Raw genomic sequence first — 25,762 nt, forward strand, 5'->3', positions numbered from 1 at the left:
GAGGCGACTGAAAGCACAAAGAGGTAAGTTTTAAGGAGGCTTTCAAAGGTGGAGAGAAATGTAGCAGGAAAGGGACGGAGTTCCAGAGTGTGGAAGGAAGAAGGTTGAAGGCTTTGCCACTGATGACCGAGCGGAGGGCTGGGGAAAAATGTGCAGTAGGCCCAAGTAGGGAGAGTAGAGGATGTGAGCAAGGACATAGAGCTGGAAGAAGTTGCAAAGTTAGGAAACAACAAAACCATGGAGGTTTCTGAAGACAAGAACTAGAATTTTGAAACTGATGCATCCAAAGAAAGACTGGCATTTATATAGCACATTTCACGACCATTGGACGTCTCAAAGGGCTTTATAGCCAATGAAGTACTTTTGGAGTGTAGTCACTGTTGTACTGAAGGGACGGAAGCTGGCAAGGACTGGGCTGAGAAGCGGGCAGCAATTGGTATAGGATAGGATGCAGACAGTGGAATTTGTGTCAGACCTTATCCAAGTTGAATCTCAAAAACTCAACAATAGCAATAGGTATTTATATAAATCAGCCAGAAGGATGTTGGAAAATCAAGGATTGAGGCGACAACAACTTGCATTTATATAGAGCCTTTAACGTAGTAAAACGTCCCAAGACCAGTGAGATGGGGGTGAAGGGTTAGAAGCTCACCCCAAGATCAAGCTGCATACGGAAATTGCTGCAGTCAGGGTCAGCATCTGGAGAGAGGGACACGCCTAGGAGCTACTGCACGGAGTTTCTGTTGGGGTTGAACAGGATGGCTTTGGTCTTGCCAATGTTGACTGCAAGATATTGGATAGCACAGCAACAGTCATGGAAGCAAGGGTGCAGGTGAAGGTGTGAAGCTGAGTATCACTGATATACATGAAAACTCTGGCCCCACATTTGCAGATATCACCAAGGGAAAACATAAAGATGGGAAAATAGGAGAGGGCCATTGGTTGCCACTTGGAACATTTCCCCTCAAATTTCTCACCTCATCAAGATACCAATTCACAATGGGATACCATTTCAGGGAAGCTGGCTGCATTCAAGTACCTTGCCCAACCAGCTGGTCTTCACTTGAGCTCAATGGGCGCTGGCAGACTGATCCTGATCATGTTTTCACCTCATGCCCATATGTGATTGCTTTCCAGTAGGATCATTGGATAGCAACGATGAGAAAAATCTGGATTTTCCCCACCCCCCTTCCCAAGTGCAGGGGAGCTGAAGCCAATTAGAATATCTCTACTTAGAAGAGACCAAATATTTACCTGGGACCTATCTGTTCAATACAACTTGGTATCACAACTGGAGATTATCACCATTTTAAAAATTAAAACTCCACCAAAAGCTGTGAGTTAATGAAGATGTTCACGTGGAATATTTGTATTTGAACAGAAAATAAAGATAATGCTATGGATTCTGATTGAGAGGAACTTTTGGCACACAGAAGCTGAACTGCCATCGGCCATGTCATTCCATTTGCCCATGAATTTAACTCCTCAAAGTTTTCAGGTTCAGCAACGTCTCAAACAGTTTACCAAATTACAACACTTCCAAAAATACTCAAAAGGACAAAAAAAAGGATGTTTATTTGTAGATCTTTAAGAGTTTTGGGAGTGATAATGATGTAGAGACTAATATTTTTTTTGAGTAATCTATTCATAAAGTTGCATTGAAGTAAATACGTTAAAAGAAAAGGTACAAGGGGAGCATTTTAAATTTCAAAACCGTTTTTACAGATTGTCTTAAAAATAACAAAGAACTAACGAATGTGCTCGAGTGGCAATGTTGATCCCTTTGTAACAGATCAACCAGCTAAGCAAGGATTGTCAAATTTGTTACATTCCTGATGGAAGAGCGGAAGCAGATTATGGAAATTTGAGAATCATTATTTATTTGACAGCCGTTAAGAACATAAGAACATAAGAATTAGGAACAGGAGTAGGCCATCTAGCCCCTTGAGCCTGCACCGCCATTCAATAAGATCATGGCTGATCTGGCCGTGGACTCAGCTCCACTTACCCGCCCTCTCCCCGTAACCCTTAATTCCCTTATTGGTTAAAAATCTATCTATCTGTGATTTGAATACATTCAATGAGCTAGCCTCAACTGCTTCCTTGGGCAGAGAATTCCACAGATTCACAACCCTCTGGGAGAAGAAATTCCTTCTTAACTCGGTTTTAAATTGGCTCTCCCGTATTTTGAGGCTGTGCCCCTTAGTTCTAGTCTCCCCTATCAGCGGAAACAATCTCTCTGCCTCTATCTTGTCCATCCCTTTCATGATTTTAAATGTTTCTATAAGATCACCGCTCATCCTTCTGAACTCCAACGAGTAAAGACCCAGTCTACTCAGTCATAAAGTAACCCCCTCATCTCCGGAATCAGCCTAGTGAATCGTCTCTGTACCCCCTCCAAAGCCAGTATATCCTTCCTTAAGTAAGGTGACCAAAACTGCACGCAGTACTCCAGGTGCGGCCTCACCAATACCCTATACAGTTGCAGCAGGACCTCCCTGCTTTTGTACTCCATCCCTCTCGCAATTAAGGCCAACATTCCATTCGCCTTCCTGATTACCTGCTGCACCTGCAAACTAACTTTTTGGGATTCATGCACAAGGACCCCCAGGTCCCTCTGCACCTCAGCATGTTGTCATTTCTCCCCATTCAAATAATATTCCCTTCAACTGTTTTTTTTCCCCAAGGTGGATGACCTCACACTTTCCGACATTGTATTCCATCTGCCAAACCATAGCCCATTCCGCTTAACCTATCCAAATCTCTTTGCAGCCTCTCTGTGTCCTCTACACAACCCGCTTTCCCACTCATCTTAGTGTCATCTGCAAATTTTGTTACACTACACTCTGTCCCCTCTTCCAGGTCATCTCTGTATATTGTAAACAGTTGTGGTCCCAGCACCGATCCCTGTGGCACACCATTAACCACCGATTTCCAACCCGAAAAGGACCCATTTATCCCGACTCTGCTTTCTGTTCGCCAGCCAATTCTCTATCCATGCTAATACATTTCCTCTGACTCCGCGTACCTTTATCTTCTGCAGTAACCTTTTGTGTGGCACCTTATCGAATGCCTTTTGGAAATCTAAATACACCACATCCATCGGTACACCTCTATCCACCATGCTCGTTATATCCTCAAAGAATTCCAGTAAATTAGTTCAACATGATTTCCCCTTCATGAATCCATGCTGCGTCTGCTTGATTGCACTATTCCTATCTAGATTTCCCACTATTTCTTCCTTAATGATAGTTTCAAGCATTTTCCCCACTACAAATGTTAAACTAACCGGCCTATAGTTACCTGCCTTTTGTCTGCGCCCTTTTTTAAACAGAGGCGTTACATTAGCTGCTTTCCAATCCGCTGGTACCTCCCCAGAGTCCAGAGAATTTTGGTAGATTATAACGAATGCATCTGCTATAACTTCCGCCATCTCTTTTAATATCCTGGGATGCATTTCATCAGGACCAGGGGACTTGTCTACCTCGAGTCCCATTAGCCTGTCCAGCACTACCCCCCTAGTGATAGTGATTGTCTCAAGGTCCTCCCTTCCCACATTCCTGTGACCAGCAATTTTTGGCATGGTTTTTGTGTCTTCCACTGTGAAGACCGAAGCAAAATAATTGTTTAAGGTCTCAGCCATTTCCACATTTCCCATTATTAAATCCCCCTTCTCGTCTTCTAAGGGACCAACATTTACTTTAGTCACTCTTTTCCGTTTTATATATCTGTAAAAACTTTTACTATCTGTTTTTATGTTTTGCGCAAGTTTACCTTCGTAATCTATCTTTCCTTTCTTTATTGCTTTTTTAGTCATTCTTTGCTGTTGTTTAAAATTTTCCCAATCCTCTAGTTTCCCACTAACCTTGGCCACCTTATACGCATTGGTCTTTGATTTGATACTCTCCTTTATTTCCTTGGTTATTCACGGCTGCAGTGGAGAATACATTGAGCGTTCCATTTAACTACCCACTGCTTGGTTACCAATTTGCCTTGTAACCTTGCATAATAGGAAACAAAAACCATTGGGACTGCCTAAATTGGTCTATGTGAGGCATAATAGCATAGGGTTCTGTGGCATCGACATTCCAGTTCCAAGTTGTAAATTGGGGGATAAAATAGACAAGAAATGCAGAGATCTGAGAGAGTTATAGGACTGGAGGAGATTACTGAGATAGGGAGGGATGGGGCCATAGAGGGATTTGAACACAAGGATAAGGATTTTAAAATTGAGGTCTTGGGGGAGCATGAGTAAGTCAGTGAGCACAGGGGTGATGGATGAGCAGGACTTGGTGTGGGTTAGAATACAGGCAGAAGAGTTTTGGATGAGTTCAAGTTTATGGAGGGTGGAGAATGGGAGGATGGTCAGGAGAGCACTGGAATAGTCGATGATGGTTTCAGCAGTAAAAGGGCTGAGGCAGGGATTGAAACAGGCGATGTTAGTGGTGGAGGTAGGCAGCCTTTGTAATCGAGAGTACGTGGGGTCGTAAGCTCAGCTTGAAGTCAGCCAAAGTTGAAAACAGTCTGATTCAGCCTGAGGCAGTGGCCAGGAAGAGCGATGGAATTGGTGGCGAGGGAACAGAGTTTGTGGCAGTAGACGAAGACAATGCAATTGGTCTTGAGCAGTAATACAAAAAGGGGCAATAACGAATCGGTAGCCCATTTTACATCCTATCCAATTTTCTTTTCCATTGAAGTCAAGGTAGCAACAACACCAAGAAAAGAACATTAGGAGCAGGAGTAAGCCATATGGCCCTTCGAGTCTGCTCTGCCATTCAATAAGATCATGGCTGATCTTCAATCTCAACTCCACTTTCCTGCCTGATCCCCATAATCCCTTGATTCCCCTAGAGTCCAAATTCTATCTCAGCCTTGAATATACTCAACGACTCAGTGTCCATAGCACTTTAGCTTTTTATTTGCTTATTGAATGAAAACAAAGTTCACTTCAGAGTGTAAGATGCATCCTTTATAGGTCACAGTTAAAATCAATGTACAGAAATTCGTGGAATGAACAGTAACCAGATCCAGAGAAGAAATAAAAAGGCTGAAGGATCAAAATTCAGCACAGAATAGGATTGTTCAAATGAATAGTAATGGCACACAAATATGCACTAAGCCCTCATGTTATTCATACGTGCAGATGAAGTGTTGATGGTAAAAGCAACTCATTCCTCCAATGACAGCAAACTGGGATTGCCAGCAATGTTGGAAGATGGCGTGCTTGGTGATAATTAAGGAGGAAATAACTAACTCAACTTTGTCTTTTGACTGATGCAAGATCCTCTGAAGATTCCCCAGTAGCCCTAAGACTTGGTCACCAGGAACAGTGAACTCCAACACTTCGGAAATGGCTAAAAAGATATGTCTGTCAGCATTGCTGCAGTTTAGGGACTGTAAATTAAACGTGGAAAATGGACCTTCTTATCCAAGGTCACATATTCATCATCAGTAGCCATCACTGGAAGCTAGGTTGCTGGTCATAAGGTACACCAAGAGTACCTCTGCAACCCTGCACTAGCTTTGCATACATCTCAAATAGATGACTGCACTCGCTTCCATCGGTCGGTGTCCTTATCTTGATTTTAATTTGATTTGCTTTACTTACTAGACAATGTTGCCTTGGTACTATTAACCGTTAGGCACCTAAACCTCAACGTCACCTGGTCATAGTTGAGGAACTTTAATTAGCTTCAATAATATTTTATACATTTATTGCAATTCCTCAAAGGGTTAAAATTGGAACCAAGACAAAAAGATCTTCGATAGTGATTATGTATGCCTGCACAGTTAAGTGACACAATAAAAGATTTATTGCACATTTTTATTGAAACAGATACGATTGTTAACGTTTCAAACTGAATCTCATGCTTTAGAGTTGGGTGTATTTTATTTTTAAGGATGAAGCTCAGAAACTCAAGAGCTGGGGTTGGAGAGGAATTATGCAGATACTTTTTACCCCCAATTGGTCTGAGGTTTTTTTATTTGGTTTGGCTTTTCACCTCTCCCAGGTGATCACATAGCTTTCGGGTGGGGTGGAGAGTATATATTGTGATGCACAAGGCATCGCAATCCTGTGGGACCGGCTGGTTGGATCAGAGGGTCTTTTCCTGTCCTTCAATGTTCATAAAAGACAAACCTCCCATTTCAAAGATAAGGTAAGATGCATGCGCACAGACTCCAGGTTTGCAGCCATTCTTCAAAAGGTAGTTGTATTAGGGATTTCATCTGAGTTAAGTTTTTCCTGTCAATTTTAGTGGAAAGAGTTGGAGAGAGTATAAAATCGGAAACTCTCTTGTGTTTCGAGAGACTGTCTGAGGAATTTTGCCCCTTGTTCCTTGGGGAAGCAACAAAACCCAAAAGCAGAGTTGAAATAATTTTATTTACCAAATAAACAGCACAAATTGTTAACTGAGCTAGAATGGGATTTTGCAAAAGCACGAGTTAACCACGGATTGGAGGTATCACTGTACTTTTTGATGCAGCCTCTCTAAGTCCCAACTAGGTAGGTGAGAGAGCAAAGCACAGATAAAAGACTGAGTGGCAGAAAGGCAACAATCTCTCTCTCAACATAAAACGTTCCTTGTCCCCTCTGAATACAATACAGTTGTACTTTTACAATGTACACTGCTTCTCCCATGCTCGATCCGGACTCGATTAGCATTCCAGAGTCATATGTCACTGCAAATTCGCTGTTGGTCCACAGGGACAGAATACTCCCACCAACACCCTCCTGTTCTGCCAACATAACAGAAACAAATTGTTGGTACTGTCTGTACAGAGTGCATGGGTACCGACCAATTGTAACATGCCTGTACCAGAAGCTACTTGTGCGTGGGGAGCATGCTGCAATTAAGTACTTGCTGGTTCGAAAAGGCATTCATGCTCCATCGCCACAGCATCAGTTCTCCTACCACTGAAACATTGCTAAAATGATCATGTCTGGAATTCTGAGTCTTTGCTCACTCTTGAAGTGAAGAGCAGAGGCTGGATACATGCCAGGGAAATATCAGTTCAGCTATGCTGCCACCTTTGTAATCATAGAAAAATTACGACTCAGAAGGAGGCCATTTAAGCCCATCATGTCCGTGCAATTTGAAAAAAAGAGCTACCCAACCTAATCCCGCCTTCCAGCACCAGAGGGCACGGCTCTTTAAGTGCACATCCACGTTGCAGCACTTACAGGTGTTGTTTGCTGGTAGACCCCTCAGCAAAATAATTTAAAATGAAATCTCCCTTGTATGTGTTCTAGACCATCAAACACTGAAATTTCTGTTCAACACAAACCAGAATTTGATGCAAATTATTTTACTTACTCGTTTGTTCTCAGGATAGGGCAGATAGTGGCAAGGCCACATTTACCAAGTGGCTTGCTGGGCCACTTCAGAGGGCACAGAGTCGAAATCTTAGTTTGGAACTACAGTCAAGGGTAGGGATGGCATCTTCGTGAATCGGTTGGGTTTTACGACTATCTGGCAGCTTTCATGTACATTTTTTCAGGTGCTGGCCCACAAATAGCCAGATTTATTTAATTCAATTTCACAACTTGCCATGGTGGGATTTGAACTCACACATTAAACATTTAATCCCTCCACCATCGGCGGACCGTGGCTGCAGTGTGCACCGTCTAAGAGATGCGCCGCAGGAGCTCGCCAAGGCTTCTTCGACAGCACCTCCCAAACCCGCGACCTCTACCACCTAGAAGGACAAGGGCAGCAGGCGCATGGGAACACCACCACCTGTAAGTTCTCCTCCAGGTCACACACCATCCTGACTTGGAAATATATCGGCTGTTCCTTCATCATCGCTGCATCAAAATGCTGGAACTCCCTCCCGAACAGCACTGTGGGAGCACCTTCACCACACAGACTGCAGTGGTTCAAGGCAGTGGCTCCCCACCACCTTCTCGAGGGCAATTAGGGATGGGCAATAAATGCTGGCCCTGCCAGCGAGCCCACACTCAATGAATGAATAAAAAAAGACCTCCAGTACCATAACCACTACAATCCTATGCCATACCATACCTGAAAATACAAAACAGCCCTGCACACATTAGAAGATGATGGCCCCTGTGCATTAGTAACAACATTGTAAAGACATTCTTTATAAAACAAGCTTAACATTGTGCTACATGTAGACCCACAGAGGAAATCTCCCTCATGCCCAGAGGGTCTCATTCTTCAGCTAAAGAGAATATCAGTAACAGTTATGTGGAGACAATCTCTCCCTTACCTATGTGGCATCAGTCTGGTCTCAGAATAGACCGGCCTGTAGGCTTTTATTTAATCTCAAAGCAAATTTGCTCAAAGTGAGAAAACAGGTGTGCAGATGCTATTAAGACACATTTCCAGCTTTTGACATTTTGCTGCATCATTACTGATTCTGAGACATGACTTTTGAAACGTAACTTTATGCTTCATATTAGCTGGAATGTAGCTTTAAAGAGTGGAGTTCAAGAAGGCAGCGCAAGGAACGCAGCAATACAAGTCATGTCTTGCACTCACCTTGCTGAGGATCCGAATGATCTGTTTAATCTGCCCATGGGTCACTCGCTTACTGATGCAGCCAAAGACAACAAGGGCTCGCGGCTGAAGAGATGGGTTGTACTGGAATGCAAATCTACAGAGAGCAAGAACAATTAATAAGGAACAAGACAAAGCTACAATGATACCAGACAATGCATTGTGCGAGTACCAGACCAGCTGGAACAGGAGAATCACGCACCAATTGTTTTCGTACATGTATTTAAACCCACAATGACTAGGTCAATACTCAGTCGGTACAAAGTTAGCTGATCTCACCCAGTTGCCAGTAAGGGTGCAACTGATCACCCCCCCCCCCACCCCCACAACCCGAGCTGGGGAGGAAAAGTTCACCCAGTGTTCCACTCTTCTGGCTATTCTCCATTGACTCCTGTTGCAAAGTACACACATGGGCATCCTTGGAGGGCAGGACTGGGCTTGGATGCGAAGCTCCAGTGGCTACTGCAGGTAGAGAGACCACAATGCGGCAGACTAACCTATTCTTGTGCCAGTGTTTCCCTCTGAAACCATAGAGCACAACATGTGGACTCTAATTATAGGTGCTATCAAAACACCCTTTTAAAACATTTTTTTTGAAACCCCTTTCACCTCCAACACAGTTTGGAATAGCAATGAAAATTGAATTGCTTGAGGGAAATAGGTCATTGCGAGCCAGATTTTATTGCACCATTTATAAACGATGCAATATATATCGGACAATGCAGGTGTCTGCATTGAGAAGTAGAAGTAAGTGGCAGAGTCTCTATTTGACTATGTGAACAACATGAAATATTTCATAATTTAAATTGAAAGGCGGCAGAGATGCAGTGCATTGGAGAATTATGAAATGGTTGGACACCAGTTTGATCCCTCCGCTCTGCTTGGTTCCCAAGCTCAGCCGTGACGCTGAAGGAAATTGCGAAGGATTTTCACTACGCATGCTTCTTTGGAGCCAGCTCAGGGGAAGCATTGGTGAAGGTCTGAGGACAGAAGACCCACTTCCCTGTTCTCCGGGCCATACGAGAAACATGGGCCTGGTGAGAGCCAGCAGAGGAGGTAAAATGAAGGGAAATCAAGGGGTAGTTTCCCGCAAAAATCAGAAAATACAACGAATGTTTTGTACAATGTGCAGATTAATAGAACATACTTTTGTGCTAATTCTGTCCACTGGTCCAGCCACTTGCAGGTTGGTATATCCCTCATACAGGCCTGAAACAAACAAAGGATTATTACAACTCTGACTTAGTCAAATTCTTCTATAAAAATATCACCGATTGTATTACTACACTAGGTAACATTTTTCCCTGTTAACCTTCGTTCACCTGGGAACTCTCCTTTTGAAAATACACATTTATATGACCACTGTTTCTTCCCCCACTCAGACTATAAACTAACCTGGTGGTACCCATTTTCCAAATACTCGCCACTCTTACTCAGAATACAGGAGGCCAAAAGTGAAACCTGCATTTCTACCACACTCCAATGAAGCGTCTCAAAGCACAAACTGACAGCTGGAAACATTTAATACTGAGTGTACCTTGAGGGATGGGTCACACACAATCAGTGAAAAAGGCAGCATCAATTATTCATCTTGGTTTACTTTCTTTACTCAAATAACTCTACTTAATTGTAACTGACACACTGTGAAATCGGCACAAGCACAAAGAATGTCAAGGTTTGCTCAGAACATTATTTTGCTTTCTAGCCGACACTCAGTTACACAGAATCATTTTCAATGGTGAAATGAGGAACTGAAACTAGCTTTACAATTGGAAAATTATTGAAGATGCAGATCATAAGTTTTACAGGAACGTGTCCGTGATGTTGATTAAAAATACATAAATTAGCAATACTGTATGGCAATGTGTGACAACAAACGGCTTTTGCATTTTCTTTCCTTGTATCTCCCAGTTAAAGTGAACAATTTTCATCCCTTCGCTTAAAACCCAAACACCCTCCACGAGCGGAGTGGAACCTGATCCCAGATGCTTGCCATAAACAAGGTTACGCTGAAGCCAACTACAGCATCCTTACCACCAGAGATCAGTTAACTATAAACAAGCCAAGGTGCTTCAAACTCTTACTTTCTCTTCCCATGCTGAAGTGCTTTGCTCCCTTCTTCAATAGGTTGGCCAAGTTAAGTCCGGGGGGGATGGGGAAAGGGGAAGAGAGGGGGGCATGTTACTGCAAAGTTATGCTAACTGCGAGTATATGCTGCTAAGCAGAACACCACATCAGTGAGTCATTTCATCAGCCTTTCCTTTATATCTTCAATTCTGACCGACTTGTGGGAAAAACACAAGCTGTTCCTAACTATAAAATATGCCTACTTTCTCCATGATGTATTCTTATAAAGCAACTGTAAGGAAGCTAAGTAAGTGTATTACAACAGTGGTTTGTTTCTTCTGATCAGATTCTTTGCGGAGAGGTGCCAGAAGTAATTATTATTGCATTAAGAGCTGTATTTGCATTTGTGTGACTGTAAAGCTGTCCATAGAAACATAGAAAATAGGTGCAGGAGTAGGCCATTCGGCCCTTCTAGCCTGCACCGCCATTCAATGAGTTCATGGCTGAACATGCAACTTCAGTACCCCATTCCTGCTTTCTCACCATACCCCCTGATTCCCCTAGTAGTAAGGACTTCATCTAACTCCTTTTTGAATATATTTAGTGAATTGGCCTCAACAACTTTCTGTGGTAGAGAATTCCACAGGTTCACCACTCTCTGGGTGAAGTAATTCCTCCTCATCTCGGTCCTAAATGGCTTCCCCCTTATCCTTAGACTGTGTCCCCTGGTTCTGGACTTCCCCAACATTGGGAACATTCTTCCTGCATCTAACCTGTCTAACCCCATCAGAATTTTAAACGTTTCTATGAGGTCCCCTCTCATTCTTCTGAACTCCAGTGAATACAAGCCCAGTTGATCCAGTCTTTCTTGATAGGTCAGTCCCGCCATCCCGGGAATCAGTCTGGTGAACCTTCGCTGCACTCCCTCAATAGCAAGAATGTCCTTCCTCAGGTTAGGAGACCAAAACTGTACACAATACTCCAGGTGTGGCCTCACCAAGGCCCTGTACAATTGTCGCAACACCTCCCTGCCCTTGTACTCAAATCCCCTCGCTATGAAGGCCAACATGCCATTTGCTTTCTTAACCGCCTGCTGTACCTGCATGCCAACCTTCAATGACTGATGTACCATGACACCCAGGTCTCTTTGCACCTGCCCTTTTCCTAATCTGTCACCATTCAGATAATAGTCTGTCTCTCTGTTTTTACCACCAAAGTGGATAACCTCACATTTATCCACATTATACTTCATCTGCCATACATTTGCCCACTCACCTAACCTATCCAAGTCGCTCTGCAGCCTCATAGAATCCTCCTTGCAGCTCACACTGCCACCCAACTTAGTGTCATCCGCAAATTTGGAGATACTACATTTAATCCCCTCGTCTAAATCATTAATGTACAGTGTAAACAGCTGGGGCCCCATAACAGAACCTTGCGGTACCCCACTAGTCACTGCCTGCCATTCTGAAAAGTCCCCATTTACTCCTACTCTTTGCTTCCTGTCTGACAACCAGTTCTCAATCCATGTCAGCACACTACCCCCAATCTCATGTGCTTTAACTTTGCACATTAATCTCTTGTGTGGGACCTTGTCGAAAGCCTTCTGAAAGTCCAAATATACCACATCAACTGGTTCTCCCTTGTCCACTCTACTGGAAACAACCTCAAAAAATTCCAGAAGATTTGTCAAGCATGATTTCCCTTTCACAAATCCATGCTGACTTGGACCTATCATATTACCTCTTTCCAAATGCACTGCTATGACATCCTTAATAATTGATTCCATCATTTTACCCACTACCGATGTCAGGCTGACCGGTCTGTAATTCCCTGTTTTCTCTCTCCCTCCTTTTTTAAAAAGTGGGGTTACATTGGCTACCCTCCACTCCATAGGAACTGATCTAGAGTCAATGGAATGTTGGAAAATGACTGTCAATGCATCTACTATTTCCAAGGCCACCTCCTCAAGTACTCTGGGATGCAGTCCATCAGGCCCTGGGGATTTATCGGCCTTCAATCCCATCAATTTCCCCAACACAATTTCCCGACTAATAAGGATTTCCCTCAGTTCCTCCTCCTTACTAGACCCTCCGACCCCTTTTATATCCGGAAGGTTGTTTGTGTCATCCTCAGTGAATACCGAACCAAAGTACTTGTTCAATCTGTCTCTTACCTCCATTATTTCCAACAAGGCTTCAGTTACAGTTTCTAGAGAGGTAAGAGCGAAAGTCTCCCTCTCATAGGATCCAGGCGAGAAGGAACGATCCCGATAGCTGGATCGGAAAGCAATCACAGCAGCCGATTTGACTTTACTAATTCCAAAGAGCAAGTAGAACTTGGGCAATGAAAACTCGGTTAGGCTGAGCCTCAGCACTTGTTTAGTTTCTTCTGTTTGGAAAGGAAAAAGAAAATCTTGTTTTCAAACAACATGTAAAGCACATTTCAACTCAAAGGTCTACACAATTATTTAAACATGCAAGCCTAGAAATTACTGGTTGGGATCTAAGCACATGGAAGCTTAATGTGCTCATGACAATCCTCAGTGCTGTAACAGAGGCATTAACCAGTCTATATTTAATAATTATTGTGTCTATTGAAACTAGACACGAGTATCTTTTTAGGGTATTTCTAGGCTGCACCATTCAGTGCATCTATTGATGCCCAAAATGTAAGCGATGCAACATCTTACAGTAGTCCCAATATCTTCAAATGCAGAGACATAGTTTCAATGATTCCCCCTCATCTTTCACCTCCTAAATTATTTCCCATCTTTTCCTTAGGGCTGGGACACATGCTGGGTGATTGTTGCACAGGTCACAATAGCCTTCGGGTATGTATTGCTCAAGTAACTACAGCCTGGGCCGTGGGTGCCAGCAGGCTATTCCATTGTGGAGGCATCCTGACCTCTAATTGTGCCCTTCCAGCAAGGATCAGTGGAGCAATTAGGAGCAAGAACCCAGGCTCAAATGGTTACGCTGAAGCCAACTACAGCATCCTTACCACCAGAGATCAGTTAACTCAGTGCAGACCAGGATTAACCTGGGGATTTTCCTGCTTCACATTGTTCCACATCACATTTGCATCAAGCCACTTTGCACCTCTGTTTGCAACCTCAGCGTCCCACTCAACCCCGATCCGAGCTTCCAACCCCATATTCTCTCCATCACAAAGTCCGTCTATTTCCACCTCCATTACATAATAAATAGGAGCAGGAGTAGGCCATTTGGCCCCTCAAGCCTACTCCGCCATTCAATAAGATCATGGCTGATCGTATCCTGGTCTCAACTCCACTTCCCCAGCCGCTCCCCATATCCCTCGACTCCTTTTCAAGGATCTGTCAATCTCCGCCTTAAATACATTCAATGACCCAGCCTCAACAGTTCTCTGAGGTAGAGAATTCCAAAGATTCACGACCCTCAGAAGAAACTCTTCCTCATCTCGGTTTTAAATGGGCGTCCTTTATTCTGAAACTATGCCTCCTAGTTCTAGATTCCCCCACGAGGGGAAACACCCTCTCTGCATCTACCCCATCAAGCACCCTCAGAATCTTATCGTTTTCAATAAGATCACCTCTAAGTCTTCTAAACTCCAATGAGTATAGACCCAACCTTTCTTCATATGACAACCCCTTCTTACCTTGACATCACTTGCCTTCACCTCTGACTCAGCAACCTTCATACATCCCATTACCAGCTCCAGACTCCAGTGCTCTTCTGGCCAGTCTCCCATCTTTCACTTCTTAAATTTTAGCTCATGCAAAATTCTTATTGCCCGTAGCTTATCCTGCACCAAATCCCACTCACCCATCACCCCTGGTATCCTTTGTTTAACGGAAAAGGGCTCCTTAGCTCAACAGCACATTGGTACCCTTACAATTTGCAGGTCTATGATCAGATCTCCAAATAGAACCCCAAGTTTGAGAATAGTCTGGTTGAGCCTAGACAGTGACCAGGGTTGTAATGGAATTGGTGGCCAGGGAACGGTTTATGGGTGTGGGGGGGGCTTCAGTATTCCCAATATTTGGTTGGAGGAAATTCCCAAAAATTTTTACTCCAGCAATGCAATAGCTGAGATTCTTACTGCACCACTGTGTTCAGTAGAGTCCAGCTTTGACTGTCAATCAAACCTGACCACCACATACAAGATACATTTTGTAATTTAATATGACAGATTATGAGGCAAAATATAGGGATTGATCACTTTGTCCAGAGGAGAAAAAAAAGACACATGCTTTGCTGGAGGAAATTTCAGCTCATCCACAACTGGATGTCGGACAAGCAGCATGACGAATAGACAGTGGAGGGACAAAGAGGTGGTGGCATGATAGAGCTTTGCGTCATCAGCATATATGTGAAACCTGACATGGTGTTTTCGGATGATGTCACCGAATGGCAGCATATAGGGGAGAAATAGGAGGAGGCCAAAGATAGATCCTGGGGGGACTCCGGAAGTAAAGGTGCAGGAGTGGGAGCAGAAGCCATTGCAGGTGATTCTGTGGTTACGACTGAGTAGATAAGAACGGAACCAGCCGAGGGCAGTCTCACCAAGCTTAACGACGAAAGAGAGGTGTTGGAGGAGGATGTTCTGGTCAACTGTGTCAAAGGCTGCAGACAGGTCAAGGAGGATGAGGAGGAATGGTTTACCATGGTCACAGTCACACAGGATGTCATTTGTGATTTTGATGAGGGCCGTTTCAGTGCTGTGATGGGGCAGCCTTTCAATCAGATGAAATTAGTGTCTCAATATTTGGACACTAAGGAAATCAAAGGGTATGGAGAGAGGGTGGGACAGTGGAGTTGAGGTAGAAGAGCAGGCTCGAGAGGCCGTATAACCTATGTCTGCTCCTAGTTCTTAGGTTTTATACCTCAATTCCATTTTGTTCCATATACCTTGATACTCTTACCTAACAAAAACCTACCAGTCTTGAAATTTTCACTGACCAAGCATCCACAGCCTTTTGGGGAAGTGAGTTCCAGATTTCCACTACCCTCTATGTGGAAAAAGTGTTTCCTGATTTCACTAAATGGCCTAGCTCTAATTTTAAGATTGTGACCCTTGTTCTGGATTTCCAAAGGACATAGGCCCCCAAGTTTCGTGCCGCGGCGAAAACGGCGCACCTCCGAGCTGGGCGCCTGTTTTTCGCGCCGAAAACTGCGCCTAAAAAAAAAATCCGATATTCAAGGAGCTCGATGTCTGCTTGGCGTGGCGCGTTCTTCGCAGCAGGGGGCGGAGCCTAACACTCGCGCCGATTTTCTAAGCAGCAGGGGGCGGGTACAATTTAAATTAGCCTTCGTGGTGCCTCACACAAACATTGGCACTCGGCCATTTTTAAAAATACTGCAGAAAAAGTGAAGATTTGTTTCTTGGACCCTGCAAAGGCTTGTAATTTAATTTTTTTTGATATTTGTGTGTGTGAGGGAGTGCTTTTAGCAGCACTGCTGAATAAATCACCTGCTGAAATCAGTGAGTTTAGCTTTTCACTGCTAAACTTGCAGAACCGGTGCTGCATTGGTGCATGCAAAGTAAGGACTGTGTGTTTGGAGAAATAAGAGTGCCAATTCAACTTTGCAATAATACGTGGTGTTGACAATGCAGCACCCTTTCTGCAAATTTAAATATAAAACTGTCGATATGGCTGCTTCTCCCTGTCCAAATGGCCTCAGTCCCCCTCAGCTCGAAGGCTGCTGCTGTATCTTCGGCTGACGGCCAGCCACTGACGTCGCCCCTAAAGCGTGGCCGAATGGCCTCAAGAACCTTAATGAGCTGCGTGTGTCCTGCGTTGATTCTTCGGCTGCCGGCCAGCCACTGACGCCGCTGATATCTCATGGCCGAATGGCCTCGGGTCCGTCCGGTGCTGTTTCTTCACGGCCAGCCACAAAGAGAATGAAGGCCTGCCTCAAGCACTGCAGCTCAGCTCGAAGCTTGCTGCCGCTGCCGTCGAGACACTGACGCCACACCGCTGCCTGTCTCCAACATGAAAGGCCTGCCTGAAGCACTTTCACACAGGTAGGAACATGGTTTATTTAATCTTTTCTTTGCTTATAAATTTTTATTCAGGTTGGATTTATTTGTATAATATTTGTAAAAGTATAATTAAGGATTGATTGTAGAATTTAATGACTTCCTTTCCCCCCCCCCCCCACCTCGTTCCCTACGCCTAATTTGTAACCTACGCCTGATTTTCTAAATTGTAGACAAGGTTTTTTCAAGCGTACAAAAATCTTCACTTACTCCATTCTAAGTTAGTTTGGAGTAGGTTTTCACTCACGAAACTTTGAAATCAGGCGCAAGTGGCCAGACACGCCCCCTTTTGAAAATAAAATTCTGTTCCAAAGTGAAACTGTTCTACCTGACAAGAACTGGAGCAAACTAAATGTGGAGAATTCCGATTTCTAAGATACTCCATTCTACACCAGTTGCTCCTAAAAATCAGGAGCAAATCATGTGGAAACTTGGGGCCTCTGCCTTTTTAAAATTATTTGTTCATGGGATGCAAATGAAAGGCTTGCTAGGCCATTTCAGAGGGCAGTCAACCACATTGCTGTGGGTCTGGAGTCACATATGGGCCAGACCAGGTAAGGACGGTAGATTAGTTTCACGGTCACCATTACTGACACAAGCCTTTTAACTCCAGATTTATTTATTAACTGAATTTAAATTCCCAGCTGCCGTGGTGGGATTTGAACTCAAGTCTCCAGATCATTGGTCCAGGCCTCTGGATTACTGGTCCAGTAACGTAACCACTATGCTGCCGTACCTGACTGAATATTTTTACCATACTGAATATTATAATTTTTAATACCAAGATGATGCATTCTGTCCTCATAATTTAACACTTTAAGCCCTGGTATAATGTTCTTGACTCTGCATTGAAGTGTCAGCCTAGAGCATACACTCAAAACCAAGAGTGAGGAGGCCCTGGCTTTTCGTTTTCAAATCTAGTTGAACGTACTAGTACGTAGAAACTAATATAGTAATTAAACTTAAAAAGAATAGTCCCAATACTTACGACGGCTTCAAATATTAAGCCGGCTCCTCCTGAGAGGTAGTGTGTCAATTGAAAAATTACCTGTACTAATCGCAACCATTTTGAAAGATTATTTCACGAACTGACAGGTTAATTTTGAAATGATTTCTCATCTGTTGTGCAACCATTCCTCAGCTAGCCTAGTGTTGCTGAAATACTTCAAGTAAATCTTTACTGGCTTCAGCATTTCCATCAAGTTCCAAGCAAACATGGATCAACAGTACAACACCCTCACAATCTGCACTAACGTAAGGAAGTAATGTGAGAATTGGAGAGCTGCAATAGTTCCATGGAGATACACTTTTCAGAGTGTCAATGCACTTTGCTTCGCCTCTATATTGCTTCAGATCTGCGTGCACCGACTCCCATCGGTATGTGCAATATCGCGAGGAAGGTATATTTCCCAGATTTGTCAGCCTTGCCCTTTTCACTGTAGAAAAATGCCCCAAGACGCTTCTTGGAGGCTTAATCAAAATACTGGATGCTGAGTGAAAGGATGCGATATTAAAAGGGGTGATCAAAAGCTTGGGGTTTAAAGAGGGTTTCAAAGGAGGAAAGGGAAGTGGAGCAGTGAAGTGTTGTTGGGAGAGAAGTCCAGGACATGAGGACTACGCAGCAAAAGCCATGGGCGGCAATGGTGGAGTGAAGGAAGGGGTGGATGCACAGAAGAATACAGAGTTCTTGGAGGAGTCGTCGGGGTTGTCGGGCTGGAGAAGGTTATAGAGATAGGGAGAGGTATGACCATGAAGAAATTTAAACAGGACAATGAGAATTTAGATATGTCGGGAGCCTAGAAGTTAGTGAGGATGGCGATGAATGGGTGTTTTGGATGAGTTCGCAGTTTACAAAGGGTGGAGGGTCAGAAGAACATTAGAAGAGTCAAATCTGGAGGGGACTAAAATTTGTGAGGATTTCAGCAGCAAATGAGGTGAGTAAATGCAGTGACAGGCAATGTTAAAGACATACAAGTAGACTGTCTTTATGATGGGACAGAATACAGGGCCCGAAGCTCAGCTCGGGGGCAAATATGGCACTGAGATTGTGAACAATCTGGTTCAGGTTAAGACAGTATTTGTGACTTTGGTAAGGTCGATTTGGTGCTGTGGCATTTATCAAAATCACAATGTGAGCTTTTCCAGCAGGATGTTGAATCACTTGAGAAAGAGTTACACACACAACTACTAGCCCTGACTGACATCAGAACTCAATGTCTATGGGCATTTCACCGGAGACACAGTGAATATGAAGAAAGTTCGCTTGGTTGTAAGGGCAGGGCACTGATAGGATTCCGAAAAAGCGAGAAAGGAACAACTCTGTTGCCCACAAACCCTCCAACAGAATAAATTGCAGCACTGATGTCAAAATATTTTCTTTTGTGACACTAAAGGGTGCACGTACACACAGGAGAGAAACTGTGAAAATCTGGAAGCCTGAAATGAAATATTAATTAAAAAATTGCAAGTTAGAACAAAGAATTGCAAAATGCTTCCATATTTTCCAACACACAGCACAAGAGAGGTCACGTCACTAGAACTTACCACTGAAATTGAGTTGGGAACAAGTGCAGAGTGAATGAATAATGTTGATAACTAAGCCGTGGGTGGAAGCCCGAAGGGACAGAGGCCCAGTGGCCACCAATAAAGTCACCACATGGAAGAGGTAGGGGAGATGTGCGGCCACATCGAGCGAATTGTTGAAAGACAGCATCAGCATGTAACGGGCTAGGATGGCAATGTCGTCCCACATCAGGTGCTGTTCGAGTGTTGGAGTTGGAGACAGGCAGGTCTTATCGATTATTTTGCACATTCTTCCAATCACCTGCAGAAACAGAACAGCAAGAGAACGATCACATGTAGCACAAGCTGAAGATCTCAACACATTTTGTTTTGAAAACTGGTCTGCACAGCAATTTAGATATAGAGCATCAAAAGCTGGAGGTTTAGGACAAGGTGACCACAATCAAACAGCTCCAGTGCTGCCATAAATCCCAGGGTGAAGCTTTAGCATCTATCCTGAACTGCCAATTTGTATCAACATCAATTTGATAATTTGTTTGAAATGTTCCACCACCCACCCACACCCCCAATGTTACCCCCTCCTTTGGCGCAAGTAATTTAGTCATGCTGAGGTACATGGGGTCCTTGTACATGAAACACAAAAAGTTAGCATGCAGGTACAGCAAGTAATCAGGAAGGCAAATGGAATGTTGGCCTTTATTGCAAGGGGGATGGAGAATAAAAGTAGGGAAGTCTTGCTACAACTGAACAGGGCATTGGTGAAACCACACCTGGCGTACTGTGTACAGTTTTGGTCTCCTTATTTAAGGAGGGATATACTTGCACTGGAGGCAGTTCAGACACGAGGTTGATTCCCGATGACTTATGAAGAAAGGTTGAGCGGGTTGAGCCTATACTCATTGGAGTTTAGAAGAATGAGAGGTGACCTTATTGAAAAGTATAAGATTCTGAGGGGGCTTGACAGGGTAGATGCAGGGAGGAAGTTTCCCCTCGTAGCGGAATCTAGAACTACGGGCCATAGTTTCAGAATAAGGGGCCGCCCATTTAAAACAGAAATGAGGAGGAATTTCTTCTCTCAGAGGGTTGTGAATCTTTGGAATGCTTTAACCTCAGAGAGCTGTGGATGCTGGGTCATTGAATATATTTAAGGAGGAGATAGACAGATTTTTGAATGATAAGGAAGTCAAGGGTTATGGGGAGCTGGCAGGGAAGTGGAGCTGAGGCCAAGTTCAGATCAGCCATGATCTTATAGAATGGCGGAGCAGGCTTGAGGGGCCAAATGGCCTACTCCTGCTCCTATTTCTTATGTTCTTAAATCCTCCGGTTGCTGGAGTACCTCCATTATGTCACTCAAGTGGTCATTCTTCACGTGTTTCACACAATGGGGAGCCAAGGCTGATTCTGTTCCTTGCAGCCATCTATGCAGGCTTTCCAGCCAGGGCCACTGGCTGACTAACTGCAAAAAGGCAGGCAAGGTAGGCAGATTTGTCCTATCCCTAGCCCAGAAATGCTAGCACCCCAACTGCTCTGCTCCGCTGACTAAGATCAGTTAATACAGCACAGACCAGGAATAAAAGCAGTGACCTCTGGTCCGAATGGCTTAGTACTACATCAGGACGTGCCTACACTCATTCAGCCATTTAGTCTGGGAGTTCCATGCCAGCACAAGTTCCAAGAGTAACTGGATCCAAGTCAAAATCCAAATATTAGAGACATCTTCCCTCGTACCTTGCTTGACACAAGTTTCACATTTCCCGATGCCAGGGCTACTGCAGTATCTGCCATGACTTCTGCCTTGATAGAGCCCAAACCACCTGTAGCGCTGGTCTTTATGAAACTATCGAGTACCACATCAAGCAGGTCTGTGATCTGCAAAAACAAACAAGGGATAAGGCAAAGAAATGTACCAAACAAAACGAAAAGTCAAGCCAAGCCAAATGCAACTGCAAAGAGGGTAAATGCCTCAATGGATTTTAATAAATGGTGAGAGTGCACTGCCAGAATTTGAGCTTGGTGTCAAGATGGTTGCCAATTCTGGTTGTGGAGCAATGCTGTTACGCAAATCTCCTAAAAACCACAAATCAAAAGGACAATGGAAAGTCTCTAAATGGCAGCAAAATGAAACTTGATTAAAATTAGCTTTTAATCAACTTCAATAAAATGTTGGACATTGCCAGCATGAAGCCTGTTATGTATTTAACCCCTTGTAACCTGCATCACACCTGACCACCAAAGGGCCCACCTGTTGGAGTCCCAAGGGATCCCAGCATCCCTTGGGAGCACAGTATTATAAGCAGGCCACCCACGAGGTACCTGCACTCTGGAATCTTAATAAAGGAGCTAAGGTCACACATGCTCGTTACACACAGTACTCAGTCTGACCATTTATTATGAGTGTAACAAAGCCCATGGTGCTTGGGGCCATTGAGGACTTGGCATCAGATAATTCCAGATCACATGGAGTCCTTTCCTGGGAATGCTTATTTTATTTGAGCTTTTTAAAGTTTTTCTGGTTTAACCTGTCTTATGCAGGCTAAGTGGAGTGCTTGATTCTTGCAGGTACATTTAGAGAGAATCGAAGTAGGTAGTGTAATTATTGATGTTCTGACTCAATAGATATTTTATGCCGTTTTCATACGGAAAATGGAAAATTACAATCTTTGGAATACTCAAAAACTTTTGCAGACGTCAAAGGATCATATTCTCCAATGAAAAATGGGTGACAAATCAGAAAAAAAGACTAAGGTTATGTCCATTTATTTTATCTGTTTTTTGAACTATGCCATGAAAAAACAACAGGCAAAGTGGGATTTTCTTTGAAATCCTACAAGGAAGCTACACTTGCAGCCAAATCCAGAAACGGAAATGAACTGTATGTGCGACAAACTTAATACAGGTGACGTTGAGACTTGCTCCCCGAGCCTCTCTACATCCTTCGGCTCAATTCTTGAAACACAACTCTCTGACTATCGCCGATTCAGAACCCGAGAATTTCCAACCTACCACTAGAGAGAGAGCACCATTCCTACAAGAGCTGCTGGTTCCAAGGGGTCACCAACACTGCCGCAGGACAATATTGCTCACAGCCCAAGAACAAAAGTTAAGAACATATGATTTTGGTCACCCCAGCATCTCTCTAAATGCAGTGCCCATTGTTTTCCCCCCCCCTTACATTTCTCTAAGGCGTCTTAAGCTGTTAAAAGTGGTATTATAAAGCAAGTTCTTGTTGAGAGTCCATGAGAATGAGCTGCTGTGCAGCCAAATTGGGTTGCAACATAACACCAGATGGTGATTAAGAAAAAAACCATGTGTTGCTGACGAGTACGAGTGAAAACAGGAAATTTACTTTCCTATAAATGCAGCATTTTACAATTCTGATATTCACTATTGGTATTAAAAATACTGCCAGATTACATTGCAAATGGTGGCATTTCGATAGGAAGGACATTGATACCTGACCAAGGCTGCCCCAGATCTTTGCCTGGATAGAAGGGTACATTTGCTTCTCGTTAATGGTCATTGTGATCAACTTATCCAAGATGGCAGTAACCCGCTGACGTTTGGCATCGTCATTGTGCTTACAGAAGCGAACCAGATTCAACAACCAGGGCGTCATGTACTCCAGACAAAGGTGTTTCAGTTCAATACCTGTAACAAGACAAGTTTGTTAAATTTGGAAACCTTTACGTTGTGATCATTTTCTTCATGGATATCCTTAACTAGTGGCAGCAGTAGCAGGTTCCATTTGCACAGATCGGTTTATATGTCGGTTCACATTCATGAATATCTTTAAATGATTTAGCCATTGGTTAAAATTCTGTTCCTTTCCCATGTGGAAAAGAACAGAATCGGTCTACAGGCATCAGCCTTGCTCAATATTTTCGGGAATGAACAGAGCCCCTCCACTGACTGTTCTCTTTATGCATTTGCAAAGCTGAAAAATTGGAATTTGCCGACTGTCATTAATGTCTATTAAAACAATGCCTATTCAAACAGTTCCATTTTAAAAGTGCCCTTTGTACACTCAGCTATTCCTGTACTCTGAACACTGCCACTGAATGCATGATGAGCTGTGGTTTTGAGGACAAGGCTATTACCTGCCAATGAATCATGATCTTGAACAGTTCATATATTTATGCATCATCATCATAGGCAGTCCCTCGGAATCGAGGAAGACTTGCTTCCACTCTTAGCATGAGTTCTTAGGTGGCTGCACAGTCCAATACGAGAACCACAGTCTCTGTCACAGATGGGGCAGACAGTGGTTGAGGGGAAGGGTGGCAGGGAGTCTGGTTTGCCGCACGCTCCTTCCGCTGCCTGCGCTTGATTTCTGCATGCTCTCGGCGACGATACCGAGGTGCTCAGCACCCTCCCGGATGCACTTCCTCCACTTCGGGCGGTCTTTGGCCAGGGACTCCAAGGTGTCAGTGGGGATGTCGCACTTTATCAGGGAGGCTTTGAGGGTGTCCTTGCAACGTTTCCTCTGCCCACCTTTGGCTCATTTGCCATGCAGTATTTCACTGGATATACTGTAGATTTTAACCAGGTTTTTAAAAATTACTTTGCAGAACATTTTAAGTTCTCAATTGCTGCTCTGTTTGTCCACATAATATTCTACAGACTTCTCCACAAACATCATCACTGCCACCCCATCAATCTGCCTGACAAAGGATGGAATTCTCTTTCCAGCGAGCTCTCCCTGCTCCTTGTAAGTGACGAGAAGCCTCATTCATTAGGGAGTGAAGTATCCGTTGATGGGGCCAGGCTTGCATTTCTTTAGAAAATGAAAGTATTTGGTACCCCAGCAGCCAGTGTCATTGGCACACTCCTGTAATTCCTAACAAAGCATGTTTATAATCTGGTCTGAACCATCAGGAGCAGGTACTCAGTTGAGGCTGGTGGGAAGAAACAGAACGGGGCATGCAGATCACCCTTGACACATCAGTTCAGAACAGATTACCCTCTCAACTGCATGTCCTGTATTGCCCAACGAGATTGGGGGGGGGGGGGGGGGGGGGCAGGCGGAACATGAGATAAGGGGGCATATTTGAAACAATCAGGAAATACCAGTCTGGACCAGAGGTATCTAACCCACTCTGCCAGGCATTCTCCAAACCAAATTGTGCTTACTGGATTTGCTGAATCCTGAGATGCACTCTTCAAGGAACTCCAGTGTCAGGTGAGGCTCATTCGCTGCCAAGGTTTTACTGATGGAGACAATAAATAATGTGTTGTTTGCAGGGATGCACAGTCCGGATGTCTCCAGCAACTGACCCTCAATCTTTAGATTGAAGGTGCATGTTAAGGCACACAGGAGATTATAGGCAGCAGACCTATGGGAATACAAAATCATAAATGCAAAATTAAAAATCGCACCCAATGAAACAAAGTGGTGCTTGTGTACACCATCGGGACATCGATTGCAGCCAATGTTCCCACTTCATTCATTCTATATAAAAAAAAACTAGGTAGGTTTAGCCTGTTTGAAACAGCTGATAAACACCATTTAGATTGGAAAGTACACAGTCAAAGACACTGGCGTTATAATTAAAGTTAACCAAAAGTTGCACATGAATGGGGTCACCCCTACACATGCCAAAACAAGGCCCCCCTCATACTTTCAAGCCCTAAAAGGAACTAGTAACTACAAATCTCAACTGTTTGGTGCAATGAATAAACATAACATAAGAAATAGGAGCAGGAGTAGGCCATTCGGCCCCTCGAGCCTGCTCCACCATTCAATAAGATCATGGCTCATCTGATCATGGACTCAGTTCCACTTCCCTGCCTGCCCCCTTATTCCCTTATCGTTTAAGAAACTGTCTATTTCTGTCTTAAATTTATTCAATGTCCCAGCTTCCACAGCTCTCTGAGGCAGCGAATTCCACAGATTTACAACCCTCAGAGAAGAAATTTCTCCTCATTCTGTTTTAAATGGGCGGTCCCTTATTCTAAGATTATGCCCTCTAGTTCTAGTCTCCCCCATCAGTGGAAACATCCTCTCTGCATCCACCTTGTCAAGCCCCCTCATAATCTTATATGTTTCGATAAGATCACCTCTCATTCTTCTGAATTCTAATGAGTAGAGGCCCAACCTCCTCAACCTTTCCTCATAAGTCAACCCCCTCTTCCCCGGAATCAACCGAGTGAACCTTCTCTGAACATGCCAACTTCATGCCTCTGAAACTCACCTGAACCGTCCCCATTCCAGATCAGAGGCCTGCATTAATTTGAAAGCAAGGAGAGAAACAGCTACATGAACTCCACTCGAAAGTTTTGCTAAGTGGCTGCCATTTCCCGATACTTGCCTTCTTCACTGCATTGTTACTGGCTGAAGAAAGCTCAGAAAAACTATTACTGTATGTGAATATCTAGCAGTCTGCTTCTCCCCCCAACTTCTGGAGTCTGAGATTTCTTCTGTATCCATCCAATGGGCAAGAGAGGAAAGTGAAACTACTGCATTCATCATCATTTCGGCACGTGAAAATATCCTCAATATAACAGGAACAATTTCACAACCAGTAGGAATATAATTCATGTTAAATTATGACAAATTAAGACAACAAAACCAGACAACTCTATATTTGACAAAAAGATAAAATAACACGCAACCAGAATGATGCATT

General features: G+C 43.7%; 1 protein-coding gene across 6 annotated transcripts in view; it reads right to left on the reverse strand.

Annotated features, from left to right (window-relative positions):
• The window catches only part of nf1a (neurofibromin 1a), a 321,789-nt gene that overhangs the window by 42,852 nt on the left and 253,175 nt on the right, over nt 1-25,762 (reverse strand). For all 6 annotated transcript variants that reach the window (XM_070856992.1, XM_070856995.1, XM_070856993.1 and 3 more), the window contains 7 exons: nt 24,267-24,469; nt 22,591-22,784; nt 20,865-21,005; nt 19,158-19,437; nt 12,766-12,980; nt 9,670-9,731; nt 8,505-8,619 (listed from right to left, as the gene is read on the reverse strand). In XM_070856992.1, the coding sequence (XP_070713093.1) occupies nt 8,505-8,619; nt 9,670-9,731; nt 12,766-12,980; nt 19,158-19,437; nt 20,865-21,005; nt 22,591-22,784; nt 24,267-24,469 (1,210 nt within the window). The remainder of the gene's footprint in view (nt 1-8,504; nt 8,620-9,669; nt 9,732-12,765; nt 12,981-19,157; nt 19,438-20,864; nt 21,006-22,590; nt 22,785-24,266; nt 24,470-25,762) is intronic.

The sequence above is a fragment of the Pristiophorus japonicus genome, chromosome 16 (assembly GCF_044704955.1).
Source record: "Pristiophorus japonicus isolate sPriJap1 chromosome 16, sPriJap1.hap1, whole genome shotgun sequence".
NCBI lineage: Eukaryota > Metazoa > Chordata > Chondrichthyes > Pristiophoridae > Pristiophorus > Pristiophorus japonicus.